At 38.4% G+C, this 14,399-nt stretch overlaps 1 protein-coding gene across 1 annotated transcript in view; it reads right to left on the bottom strand.

Moving 5' to 3' along the window:
- The window catches only part of LRP1B (LDL receptor related protein 1B), a 2,306,513-nt gene that overhangs the window by 1,037,406 nt on the left and 1,254,708 nt on the right, over positions 1–14,399 (bottom strand). The window contains exons 10-11 of the mRNA XM_036744555.1: positions 12,616–12,759; positions 6,106–6,342 (exon numbers count right to left, since the gene is read on the bottom strand). Of these exons, the coding sequence (XP_036600450.1) occupies positions 6,106–6,342; positions 12,616–12,759 (381 nt within the window). The remainder of the gene's footprint in view (positions 1–6,105; positions 6,343–12,615; positions 12,760–14,399) is intronic.

Here is a 14,399-nt window from a genome sequence, read left to right as displayed (position 1 = left end):
TTGCTAAAGTTGTTTATTATTTCAAGTAGTTTTTTACTTGATTCTCTAGGATTCTCTAGATAAATCATCATATCATCTGCAAAAAGTGATAATTTAGTTTCTTCTTTTCCTATTCTAATTCCTTCAATTTCTTTTTCTTCTCTTATTGCTACAGCTAATGTTTCTAGAACCAAATTGAATAATAGGGGTGATAATGGACATCCTTGTTTCACCCCTGATCTTATTGGGAATGCATCTAGTTTATCCCCATTACAAATAATGCTTGTTGATGGTTTTAGGTAGATGCTATTTATAATTTTGAGGAAGGTTCCCCTTATTCCTATGCTTTCTAGTATTTTTAATAGGAATGGGTGTTGTACTTTGTAAAAGGCTTTTTCTGCGTCTATTGAGATGATCATATGGTTTCTGCTAGTTTTGTTGTTGATATGGTCAATTATGCTAATAGTTTTCCTAATATTGAACCAGCCTTGCATTCCTGGAATAAATCCTATCCTGGTCATAGGTGTATTATTCTCGTAATGAGTTGCTGCAATCTTTTTGCTAATATTTTATTTAAAATTTTTGCATCAATATTCATTAGAGAAATTGGTCTATAATTTTCTTTCTCTGTTTTAACTCTACCTGGTTTAGGTATTAGTACCATATTTGTGTCATAAAAAGAATTTGGTAGGATTCCTTCTTCCCCTATTTTCCGAAATAGTCTACAAAGTATTGGAATTAGTTGTTCTTTAAATGTTTGATAGAATTCACATGTAAAACCATCTGGCCCTGGAGATTTTTTCCTAGGGAGTTCGTTGATGGCCTGCTCAATTTCTTTTTCTGATGTGGGGTCATTAAGACATTTCACTTCCTTCTCTGATAGTCTGGGCAGTTTATGTTTTTGTAGATATTCATCCATATCTCTAAGGTTGTCAAATTTATGGGCATACAGTTGGGCGAAATAATTCCTAATTATTGTTTTGATTTCCTCTTCATTAGAGGTGACCTCACCCTTTTCATTTTTTATACTGGTAATTTGATTTTCTTCTTTCTTTTTTTTAATCAAATTGGCCAAAGGTTTGTCAATTTTATTGGTTTTTTCATAAAACCAGCTCTTTGTTTTATTTATTAATTCAATAGTTTTCTTGGTTTCAATTTTATTAATCTCTCCTTTGATTGTCAGTATTTCTAATTTGGTATTTAATTGGGGGTTTTCAATTTGCTCTTTTTCTAGCTTTTTCAGCTGTATGCCCAGGTCATTGATCTCCTCTTTCCCTATTTTATTCATGTAGGCATTTAGAGATATAATACTTCCCCTAAGAACTGCTTTTGCTGCATCCCATAAGTTTTGGTATGTTGTTTCATTATTGTCATTCTCTTGAATGAAATTATTGATTGTTTCTCTGATTTGATCTTTGGCCCACTCACTCTTTAGAATTAAATTATTTAGTTTCCAATTAGTTTTTAGCTTATTTTTCCATGGTGCTTTATTAAAAATGATTCTTATTGCATCATGATCTGAAAAGGATGCATTGACTACTTCTGCTTTTCTGCACTGGATTGTGAGGTTTTTATGCCCTAGTACATGGTCAATTTTTGAGTATGTGCCATGTACTTTTGAGAAGAAAGTATATTCCTTTTTATCCCCATTCAGTTTTCTCCAGAGGTCTATCATATGAGCCTTTTCTAAAATTCTGTTTACCTCCTTAACTTTTTTCTTATTTATTTTGAGGTTAGATTTATCAAGTTCAGAAAGGGGGAGGTTGAGGTCTCCCAATATTATAGTTTTGCTGTCTATTTCTTCCTGTAACTCCCTTAACCTCTCCTCTAAGAATTTGTATGCTAGGGGCAGCTAGGTGGCGCAATGAATAGAGCACCGGCCCTGGAGTCAGGAGGACCTGAGTTCAAATCCGGACTCAGACACTTGACACATGTACTAGCTGTGTGACCTTGGGCAAGTCACTTAACCCCGATTGCCCTGCCAAAAAGCAAAAAAAAAAAAAAAAAAAAAAAAAAAAGAATTTGTATGCCTTACCACTTGGTGCATATATGTTAAGCAATGACATTGCTTTATGGTGCCTTTTAGCAGGATATAATGTCCTTCCTTATCTCTTTTAATTAGATCTATCTTTACTTTTGCTTTGTCTGAGATTAGGATTGCTACACCTGCTTTTTTTACTTTAGCTGAGGCACAATATATTTTACTCCAGCCTTTTACCTTAACCCTATGTGTATCCCCCTGTTTCAGATGCGTTTCTTGTAAACAGCACATTGTAGGATTATGGTTTTTAATCCATTCTGCTATCTGCTTCTGTTTTGTGAGAATGTTCATCCCCTGCACGTTCAGGGTTATGATTTCTATCTGTGTCTTTTTCTCCATCCTAATTCCCCCTGTTTATGCTTTTATTTCTCCCTTTCCCCTTCTCCTCCCCAGCAAAGTTTTGCTTTTGACCGCCGCTTTCCTCAGTTAACCCTCCCTCTTTATTTCCATCCCTTATCTTACCGTTACCCACTTGCTACTTCTCCTCTTCCTTCTGCCCTCCCCCCTCCCTTTTTCCCCCCTTTCCCTCCCACTTCCCATAGGACAAGTTAGATTTCTAAACTTATCAGAGTATGTAATTCCCTTCTTGAACTAGATCAGATGACAGTAAAGCTCAAATACTGCTCTTCTCCCTCCCTTCTTTCCCTCTACTATAATATGTTTTTTTTGCCACTTCCTTTGGTGTAATTTACCCTTTTCTACTACCTCCTTACCACTTCCCTCATAGCCCTCCCTTTATATCTCTTATTTATATTTTATATCTTTACATCAGTTAATTTATACAGGCTTTCACAACCTATGTATATCCCTTTCATTTGTCATAATAGTTGTACCATTCACAAGAGTGACATATATATATATATATATATATATATATATATATATATACATACATAAAACACATACATAAGATGATATAATCCCACATAAAGATGTAAACAACCTAAGCTTATTGGTTAATGATGTTTGTGGGGTTTTTCCCCCTGGTTACCTTTTTATGTCTCTCTTGAGTTTTGTATTTGGAGATCAAATTTTCCATTGAGTTCTGGCCTTTTCATCAGGAAGGTCTGGAATTCCCTTATTTCATTGAATGTCCATCGCCTTGCCTGGAAAATTATGCTTAGTTTTGCTGGGTAGTTGATCCTTGGTTGTAGTCCCAGCTCCTTTGCCCTTCGGAATATCATATTCCAATTTCTCCTGTCTTTTAATGTGGAAGCTGAGAGATCCTGCGTGATCCTGACTGTAGTTCCACGATATTTAAATTGCTTCTTTTTGGCTGCTTGCAGTATTTTCTCCTTGAGTTTATAGCTCTGAAATTTGGCTATAATATTTCTTGGTGTTTTCAGTTTGGGATCTCTTTCAGGGGGTGATCGGTGAATTCTTTCAATGACTATTTTGCCCTCTGGTTCTAGGACCTCTGGGCAGTTGTCTTTGATAATTTCTTCGAAGATACTGTCAAGGCTCCTTTTTTCATCGTGGATTTCCGGTAGACCAATAACTCTCAAATTGTCTCTCCTGGATCTATTTTCCAGGTCAGTTGTTTTGCCAATCAGATATTTCACATTTTTTTCTATTTTTTCATTCTTTACATTTTGTTTTATTACTTCTTGATGCCTCATAGATTCATTAGCTTCCACTTGCTCAAGTCTAATTTTAAATGAGTTAGTGTTTACATTTTGCTTTTGAGCCTCCATTTTCAATTGGTTGATTTCACCTCTCAGGGTGTCCTTTTCTCTCTCTAGATTCTGAATCTCCGTAGCCATTTCGCCAATCTTATTCTTTAGGGACTTGATTTCGTCAGTGGATTTTTTCTCCCTTTTTTCCATTTTTTCCATATTTTCTTTTAGCTCCCTAATTTGGTTTTTAAAATCCTCTTTTAGCTCTTCCAGCAGTGCTTTTTGGGCTGGAGACCAGATCATATTAGCTTTTGAGGTATCTGATGTATCTACCGTGTCATTACTATCTTCTTCTATGTCGATATTTTGATCCTGCCTGTCTCCATAGAAAGAATCTATTGTCCTCGGTTTTTTTTGTGTTCTTCTTCATGTTGGTTTGCCTTTTGCTGGCTTTACAACGAATTTCTATCTGTGAGTCTCAGGGCTTTCTGTCCCAGCTTTCTTATTCTGGGGGTTGTGAGTCTAGAATTATAACCTTCAGTTTCCTGAGGTGTGGGGGAGGGGTCTGGCTCCCTGGCGTCTCACTCCCTGTGGGTGCTCTCCAGCACTTGCTTTTCAGCAATGGTCTCAGCTGTTTGTGGTTTGAGCTGATGACTGGCACTTCCCCTGGGGGAGCAAGGTTATGTCTGGGCTCCTGGCTTGGCCCCCTGCCGACTCTTCCCCTCTGGGACTAATGAGCTTCTAGTATTTGTCCTGTGAAGCCCCGCTACTCTCTCCTCTGTTTCAGTTCTCTTTTTTTTTTTTCCCGAGGAATTCTCTGGGTGAGGGGGGGAGGGGTTAGAGCCATTTACCTAGCCATTGAGTCTTCCGGAAGTTCAAGAGGCCGAGTTCCTGGGTTTTGCAAGCGTCAGGACTGGGTGTTTTCGCGGCTGGTGGCGTTGCGCTGCCTCTCGTCGCTCCCAGAGACTGCCGTCCTGTGTTGGGAGGCCTGGGGATCTCTGCCAGTTTCGGGCGCCCAGCTTTCTCCCAGCCCGTCTCCCACGTGGATTTCCCGGCCGGCCGCTTCCGCCTTGGTCTGGAGCAGCTCCGCACCGAGCACTCTCCGCGCCTGCAGCTTCGTTCCTCTGGCCTTTCAGACTCTCCCGTCTCGGAAATTTGCCCCACGCAGACTGCTCGCGGTTTCTGACTCTCTCAAATCTGCTCAAATTCACTTTTTTATGGGAATCTGACAGACCTTGTGAGAGAGCTCCGGTAAGAGGCTGCCTTCATGCGGCCATCTTGGCTCCGCCCCCCCTTCTAGATATTTTCAACTGACTGATAAACATCTCCACAGAAATATTCCACTGGCATTGAAAAACCAACATATCTAAAACTGAACTCAGCAACTTTCTATAATGTATTTGCCCGTTTCTGCTGATAGTATCACCATTCTTATGGAAACTCTGGATAGAAAACAATTATTTGTTTAACCCATCCCTCACTCCATCATTTAATCCAGTCAGTTGCCAAATCTTATTAATTTCATCCCTTGCACACATGTGTCTCTGATTTTCTATTCTTAGGGTAACCTCTCTAGTAAAGGTTGTAATTAATTCTCATTTCTGTGCCTCCAGTCTCTGTCTTCCCTCATCATCCTATATACTCCTGTGAGAGTAGTATCCCTAATGTACAGATTGGATCATGACACTTCCCTACTTAAAAGCCTTCTATGACTCTCTAGTGCCAACAAAACAAATGATAACCTACAATTCTACAAATCTTTAAGATTTATAAAGCATGTTTCTTTTTCTTTTTTTTAAATTCATATTTTGTTTGGGGTTTTTTGGGGGGGCAGGGCAATTGGAGTTAGGTGACTTGCCCAAGGTCACACAGCCAGTATATGTGTCAAGTGTCTGAGGCTGGATTTGAACTCAGGTCCTCCTGACTACAGGGCTGGTGCTCTACTCACTGCACCACCTAGATGCCCCATAAAGCATGTTTCTGACAACAACCTTGTGAGGTAGTACAAGTATAATGATAATAATAGTATTTATTTGACTCTTTGAGGTTTGCAAAACCCTTTACATGTATGTTAACTAATTTTACTTTATTTTCTCCAGCTTATAGATAGGGGAACTGAGGAACACAGACTCGATATTCTGTCTGGTTCACATAGCTAGTAAAGGTCAAGGCCAGACTTTTAACAAATATCCCCCAACTTCTTCTAAATAATGTTTCAAAATATATATCTTATCATAAAGGTATGACTGTTTAATATGCTATAGAAAACTTTAGAAATCTTAAAATGAAGATTAGAAAGCTAGAGAAATTAAATGAGAGAGGAAAATAAAACCCATTCAGACATTTTCAAAGCACCAAGTAGGCTTGACTGGTAGGTGAAGCTGTTTGTGATATAAGTTGTACTTATTCCTTCATGAAAACCTCTGGTTTCAGCTATGGTTGATATACCCAGTATGCCAAGCCACCTACCATCTTTTAGAATGGTTTCACGTTCTGTCCCATCTATTTTTTGCCGACCAATTAGGAAGCTGGTGGTGTCAGCAAAGTAGATATAATTGGCTTCAGCATGGAAATCCAGAGCACGTGGATTGACCAGATTTTCTATGGGGATCATGTATTCATCAGCTATCTTGGTATTCAAGTCCATTCCCCGAACAATTCCTGGGCGTCCTTTCCCATAAAAGAGAAACAACTCATTCTTCGGTCCTGTTGAAGAAAGATTACAGACATAAACAACTGGTGCTGCCTAATCTTCTTTACTCTACATAATGACACTGTTTAATTAACTGGCACAATTAGTGGGGTTTAAAAAAATTCAATACCAAAAATTAAACTCTAAAATATGCCAAATGTATCTCAATGTAAGAAGGCTGGCTAATTGCATTACTTTAATTAAAATAGAAATTACTTCCGTGAATAGGTTATATCTAGTTAATTATTCCTTTGTCTGTAACTGTCTGTTTTGAAAACATGACAGATCATTGGATAACGTGTAGCTCTGTGAAATGGACATTTATAAAAACATCCTGTGCATTCAACTTTACAACTCATTAGAATCTAAAGCTTTCTTTGGACACTGACTATGGCATTCATTACATCTGACAATGCCGGAAACTTCAGAAAATTCAAAACATGCCATAGAAGACTTTTCATCTACCGACTGTCAGAGAAAACAATAGGAATCACTTGCTATCACTTCCTCATACGTGAATATAATTGAGTGTCCAAACATGATTTGTACTTCCAAGATCCAAAATCAAAATGCCAGTAACACTCTGGCTTTCTTTTTATTTCTTAATTTGAAACCCCAAAGCTATTTCCATCTACTGGAAGACTCAGAACTCCATTACGGTTCTTCCAAAGATAATCACAAAAAGCAAGCAAAAAACATGTTTAAGTCCTTTTCTAGGAGGATGAACTAAGATGACTTTCCCTACGCAAAAAATATTTCTGTGGCAAATTCAAACCTCTCTATGGGAAAAAGAGGAGAACAGACACAAAAATTTGCTCAAGTCCTGAAGTGCCTTAGCCTGGATTAATTTTGTCTGTTACCAGAGGAAATGCCTAGTGCTCTTGTAACCTGTAGAAATAGAAAACAATATCATTGTAGTGTATCTGGAAATCAAGAGTACTAAAGAGTTCACTTGAGTCTGGTTAAACTGAGATTCTTATCTAAAGGTTGCCTGAGTCTCAAAAAAAAATGTCAGCAGGGAAATGTTAAGACATTTCTTTCAGAAAACCATCAGTGTTACTTAAACTACAGTTAAGAGAAGGGAAGAATTGTGATACCTGGTGAATAGATACCTAAGAAAATGGTAGGTAAATGAACTGAAAGAGAAATTAAAGAATTCATCCAAAAAGTTTGCTCAGAATCTCCAAAAATAAGATATTAAAAGGCTAAAAAGAGCAGAGTGATGAAATTGTCTCAGCCATGTTTCAGAAAATACCCTCTTTAACTTAACTCTGAAGTCACCATTATTATGGGATCTTATCATGATGATATGTTAACAACAAGGGTGAATACCTTACTTATCCAGAGGTCCTATCCACAATGGACTAGAATATAGTTAAAAATCAGAAAGTAAGCAAAAATGGTCTCTGAATATTTAACATAAAGAGAGCAAAGACTGCTCATAATCAAAACCTTATGATTTTGCATATGGGATATTCCCTTAGTCCCTCATTCTGAGCATGTTTATTCTCATTTTAGAAAGAATTCTAACAATCTTAATTGTCTGCTTTTTCCCAATCCGCAGCATATTGGAAGCAGCAAATGAGAGGCAGGTGTACTAACAGAAGCTAGAAGTGACAACTCAGTCTGATAACAAAAGGAAAAAGATGCTAAATTTAAGTGCAAGTAAAAGATATATCAGTCTGGGGACGTTGAGTATAAAAGCAAATGTTCCTCCCCAACTCAATAGGCCCTGATGACACATTACAGCAAAATACAATTAGGTCATGTTCATAATGATGAGGCAGAGTAACAAAGAAAAAGGTTAAATTATGTTCAGCATATTCTGTTTAGGTGGGCAGGGATGTGTGTAATGCATTTTAGAATATTTTTAATGGTTGGAGCTATTGAAAGCCACGTGATTAAAATTAAAACATCCTGGAATCATAGATTATTATATTCACGGGATCTATGCTCACATTAGGATAAACAATTCAATTCCATTCAAGCATTCATTAAGCACCTATTATGTGCAAGTGCTTTGCTTGATGCTGCAGATATAAAGACAAAATAAAAAATAAAACCTGTCTTCAAGGAGCTTACATTCTAAATAATGGTGATAACTTTACATTACTAGAAGCTCAGAAACCTGGAAATTAGGGAAAGAATATTTCTGGAGATCATATTTTTTTTCCTAAATAAATGGTTGTTAAACTGAATTTCCTGTACCTGGAATTTTTGTTGTTGAGTCATTTTCAGTAATGTCTAACTCTTTTTGACACCATTTGAGGTTTTCTTGCAGAGATACTAGAGTGTTTTGCCATTTTCTTCTCCAGCTCATTTTACACATGAGGAAACTGAGGCAAAGAGGGTTAAGTGACTTGCCTAAGATCACACAACTAGTAAGTGTCTGAGGACAGAATTGAACTCAGGAAGAGGAGCATTCCTGACTCTAGGCTTGGTACTCTATTTTTTGCACCATCTAGCTGCCCTGGAATGCTCACCCTTAAGATCTGCCCTGAAAATTGACTTATCCATAACAGATTCATAGATTTCTAGGATAGATAGCTGCCAAGTCCTTATAGATCATTCTAGTAAAATAAGAGAGGAAGTGACTTGTCTGATGTCACTGACTAGGAAATATCAAGGCTGGGATTCTAACCCAGATCAGCTGATGCTACACATAGTGCTCTTTTCATTGTCCTACACATGCTAGTATGAATATGAACGAAACTTACAGAGGTAAGGTTAGGTTGCCTGGAAACTCCACTTACTTTAGGTCCCATTTTGAAAAAGAGGCTAATTTAGGCTCAATGTGAGTCCTTATAATTAGAACTATCTAAAGATAGAATGGGCTGCTTCAGGAGGTAATGGCTTCCTCCCTCACTGGGGGTTTCAAAAAGACTAGATGACTGAATGCCTGTTATGTTTAGGTCAGAATTTTTTTTTTTAGGTATCCATTGAACTAGGTGGGGATTGAGGTGCCTTCCAACTCTGGAATTCAGTGATTCTGTAAAATATAAGAGCTTTTACTCAGTGTGAATTTCAATAGGTGTATCCTAACCCCTTAGGTTAAAGCACACACTGTTATAAATGAATCTCTGCCATTAGATTGCTGTTTTCACAATCCGACTAGCAGCTTCTGTGGGGGTGTAAGATCCACCCACAGCCAGCACCCAGAAAGCTGCTGGCATGCTGGGAAAGCACAGCTTCTTTTGATCTGCCTTAATAAGGAAAGCAAGGTTAAAGGGGTTGACAAGTTTACTTTAATTCAGCATACAGACAGCATTCACTTAGTTCAGGGGGAAAAGCCAGCATCCTGAACTTCAGAACAAAATACAAACAAATTATAAACATCAACAGACAGACCCAACACAGATTCATAGTTACCAACATCTAGGTTCAGCCTGGGAGCTCAGAACAAGGGCTGGCCCAGAGTTACGCGCCACCACTGCTGTAAGGAGGAGCTCCAGACAGAGCAGGAGACTGCCTGCATGGGAACTTTGGAAAGCTAAAAGCCCTGAGCTGCCTTGGAGCTGACTTCAGTGAGAGGATCAAAGTGGTGGAGAATCACTTACATTCCAGAAGAAGCCAGGTGAGGCCAGCTGGAGTTGGAACCCAGGAGCTTGGAATTCAGCCCTGGGGCAAGATGGAAACTTTGCAGCAAGGCACTGAATCTGCCTTTTTGGTCCCTTCAGCTTGGGCTGCTTGGGATCCAGGAGGGAGACATGGATTTGTTTTTATTGGGATGAAGGAAGTGCCTTGGACCCCCCAGGAACCCCACTCCATTGGCTTTTATTGTCTAGTCACCCCTCAGGACTTGGAACTGGGGGCTGCAACATAATGGGGAGAACAGACCCCAAAAGAACTTTGTTTGGACTCTTTATTTGAAATTGGGACTTTGGGTGCCAAGTGGAAGCCTGCAACAGCAGTTTGAGGAGAAAGAGACATCCCCAAGAGAACTCTGTTTGCTTTAGGACTTTACTAACTAAAGCATGCCCATGCCTCAGGGTACTGGGAAAAAGCCTGCAAGGGCAGCGTGATGCTCAAGAAGTACTTTATGAACTTAAAAGATTAACTTGCTTTGACCTAGGGGTGGACATTTGAATTGTTAACAAGTATTTTGGGAATGATTGATTGACAAGATAATCTTGCTGGGACCTAGGGGTGGGTCATGTTTGTATTGTAAAACCTATATTTGGGAATGTCACTGAATGATATGTTTTGCTTTATTATGAATGATATGTTTTAGTTTCCTTCATAATTGGATCACAATGCATGTTCTAGGATACATGGCTGATTAGATTATGTATCCTGGAACAAGGGGTGGAGTGTGTTGGTAATCAAAATGGGCTCCTTAGCACTTAGTTCAACAAATGCCCTTGAAGAGTTTGGCCTTTGTTTCCTTTGATTAATTCAGAGTCTTTGATTGAGTCTTACTAGGTGCTAAGCCCCAGGCTCAAATCCCTATTAGGTGTAAAACCTTAGTGGGTGTGGATTGGCAACTAAGGTGGGGCCCAAGGTGGGGCTAACTCCAGGGAGGGCTTAGTTTACGTGTCTGGGAGAGCAGAGGCTTTTAGACCATGTGGGTTTAAGTCTGCCTCTCTGTGATGATTCTAGGTCATGTGGGTGAGTCACATGTCTGACTCAGCCTGATGCAGAAAAAGATATAAAAACCAGGGGTTGGCTGTTTGTTCTTTGGAGCTCTTTGCCACAGCAGTGGTGGTGTATGACTCTGGGCCAGCCCTTGTTCTGAGCTCCCGGGCTGAACCTAGATGTTGGTAACTATGAATTGTATTGGGTCTGTCTGTTGATATTTATAATTTGTTTGTATTTTATTCTGAAGTTCAGGGTGCTGGCTTTTTCCCCGGAACTAAGTGAATTCTGTCTGTATGCTGGATTAAAGTAAACTTGTCAACCCCTTTAACCTTGCTTTCCTTATTAAAGCAGATCAAAAGAAGCTGTGCTTTCCCAGCATGCCAGCAGCTTTCTGGGTGCTGGCTGTGGGTGGATCTTACACCCCCACAGAAGCTGCTAGTCGGATTGTGGAAACAATTGTATGCTCTTAAAGTACTGTGAGTACTGTCTTTTGCCTCTTTTTGTATCCCCAGTGGTTAGCACAGTACCTGTCACATAGTAGGTATTTAATAAATTTTGATTGCTTGGTTTATTGATTGAACAAAAATTAAAGTCAATGAACAATCCAATTCAGACTACAGCAAGCTGCAGATGATGAATGTCACCTAATATAACCCATAAATTTACAAATGAGGAAACTGAGGCCTAGAGAGGTTAACATTTTGTCCAAGGTCATAAATATAGTAAAGCACAGAACTAGGATTCAAACTAAATTCTTTCAAATCCAAATCCATCATTCTTTCCACAGCAATGGATATCATACAGTTCCCTAAATCAATACTAGTTGAATTGAATTGAATTCCTTATACTTGAAATGCTATCTATAATTTCCATCCCTGGACTTCCTATCCATTCTTCAAGGATCAATTCAAATGACATCTTCTTCATCAAGTTTTCTTTGATCTTCCCCTCTCTCCAACACACATATACCCTCCTCTTCCCTACCAAACACCTGGAAATGATTTCTTCTTCTTCTTCTTTTTCAATATCGTAGCATTTTATGCTCATCTTATGCACAGATCATATTCTGAATTTTATTATATTTGTATGAATATCTTATCTTTTCATACTAGATTACAAACTGCATGAGAATAGGCACCACATTTTACTTTAATTTTTATCTTCTGCAGTGCTTAGTAAAGTGCTGGGTACAGAGTAAATGATTAGTAATAATGGTAATTATATGAATAAATCTTTCTAAAATCATATTTAGCCAGAGGTGCAAGAGCTCATAGTTAATCAAGTCCAATGATTTATTCTAGGATCATAGATCTAAATGTGGAAAGGATCTTAGAACTTATCTAGTCCAATAGCCTTTTGAGGAAAATTGAGGAAATTGAGCTGGGGAGGTTAAGAGATGTATCCAAGGTCACACAGGACCATTATACATAGCAGGGGCATTATCTGAACTTAAGTTGTGTTGCTCCAAGTACAGCACCCTTTCTAATTCATCATGCTGCCCCCATGATTCTTTTACCCCAAGGAGACCATTACAAGACGAAGACAAATACCATTTTGTGATAGAAAAGACAGGTGCGTATTTGTAGGCAAATTTTACCTGATGAGGGCTCATGTTTTTACTGTTGTGGATGATGATGATACTAATTAACACTCAAAATCCTATTCTGAAATGTTAGCTGCTGGCAAAGTGTTTGAGTTTAACAACATACTTTTGCATGACCTGCCATCACTTCCCAAGTTGAAGCCGGTCCTGCAACGACAAGTCCGTGTTTTGTAGTTGCTGCTGAGCAGACAGATGTGCGAACATCCCCCTGGCATTCCATATGGATCTACTTCACATGCATGGCTTCTGACTACAACAAATGAAAAACAGCATGCTTGAAATCCTCTCAAAACAAGATAATTATGTGCATCAGCATGTTGAAGACTTTACAATGAAAAAAAAAGGAGTGAGTCCTAGCAAAATCCTTTACATTAGAAGATACTATGAAATATTCAAAATTGTCAGAGATGGAAAACAATGTGGGAGGAAGAAAGGTGATTGTTTAGTCTCTTAACTTCACATTTCTAAAACGATCATGAGACTACTAACAAAAGCTAACATTTATTTGGCACTTACAGACTTGCAAAGTGTAATCTCATTTGATCCTCAAAACACTCTTATGAGGCATATATTATGCTCATTTATCCCCATTTTAGAGATGAGGAAATTGTGGCTAGCAGAAGTTATACCACACATTCAGGGTCATACAGCTATTGAGTGTCTGAAGCAGGATTTGAATTCTGGTCTTCCTTACTCCAAGTCCAGCACTCTTATCCATTGTACCACCTAGTGGCCTCTAGAACTGGATGGTTAAGAATAATTCAAATTGAATTAATGTGCACATTCACTCTTATAGTAAATAGTTTACATTGCCATTGGAAGATAATTTTGCAATATATTTATTTTGTGGGATGTTTTTATGAAAATGTTCTTTTGAAAAGATGAATGTGCCATTGGACTGTGATTATTGGATTACGACAACAGCCTTGTGAAGTAGGCAAGCCAGAATGATAAAGGAAAGAAACTAGAAACATCTGCCTTTGGAAATTTACCAATAAGAGCACATCCAGTGGGGGAAAGTAATAGAAGAGGAGGCACTAGCAATGAACTGGGTGCTTTCTCTTCTCTTCCTCTCTTGTTGACAAGTACCAAATTGAATTCCATGTGTCCTAAAGTTGACATCCATTGTAACCAATAAGTTCCTTTACCCCGTAAGGAAATGTGTTCCTTCATACTGTGGTACTTTCGTAGAAAGGCTGCTGAGTGGTTAGGAAGTGGAACAGAGGAATGAAAATGGGAGGATCTGGCAAAGGGGGGGACAAAAATGGAGAATTGATCAGGAAGAAAAGGAAATGGGAAGGGCAAGATGTTTTTAAAAGGGAAAAAAAGACTGAAGAAAAAACAGAGATGGAAAGAATAGGGTAGACAATGAATTGCATCAGGAAGGCTTAATTTGTTATTGTTATCATCTTTATTTTGCATCAGCAGCTGTTTAGAAATGTAATTGGTAATTGACAATTTAAATCCATTTATTTTTCTTCAAATTATGATTGATATTTCCCATCTCCCACATCCCTAGGGTTGACAGCTGAGTGACCTTTAGACATGTCCTTTTAGTGCTGTCATTGCCTTTTCCCCAGAGTAGAATTTGTCTCTATCTTCTCAAGTTTGCCATACGATTTAAAGGCCGCTAACCTTGAACTTGAAGTGAAAATTAGTGAGCCCACAACTGTGTATGTGTTTGCTTGAACTTAAGGTTCCACTTCTTCGATAATTTTTAATTTGCAACATTAAAAAAATCCACTAACACCTTTGGGTAATGGTAATTGTATGTTTACTTTTTCTATGTTTGAATCCTAAATGATATTGCTGAATAAACATCACTAGGACATATTAAGTATTAGCTGGCTTGTGTTTTTATGAATGCTTAGAAACAGAAACATGCTATCT

Source organism: Trichosurus vulpecula, chromosome 2 (assembly GCF_011100635.1).
Source record: "Trichosurus vulpecula isolate mTriVul1 chromosome 2, mTriVul1.pri, whole genome shotgun sequence".
Lineage (NCBI taxonomy): Eukaryota > Metazoa > Chordata > Mammalia > Diprotodontia > Phalangeridae > Trichosurus > Trichosurus vulpecula.
The sequence above is the reverse complement of the archived record's forward strand: the minus strand, read 5'-3'. Positions and strand labels throughout refer to the sequence as shown.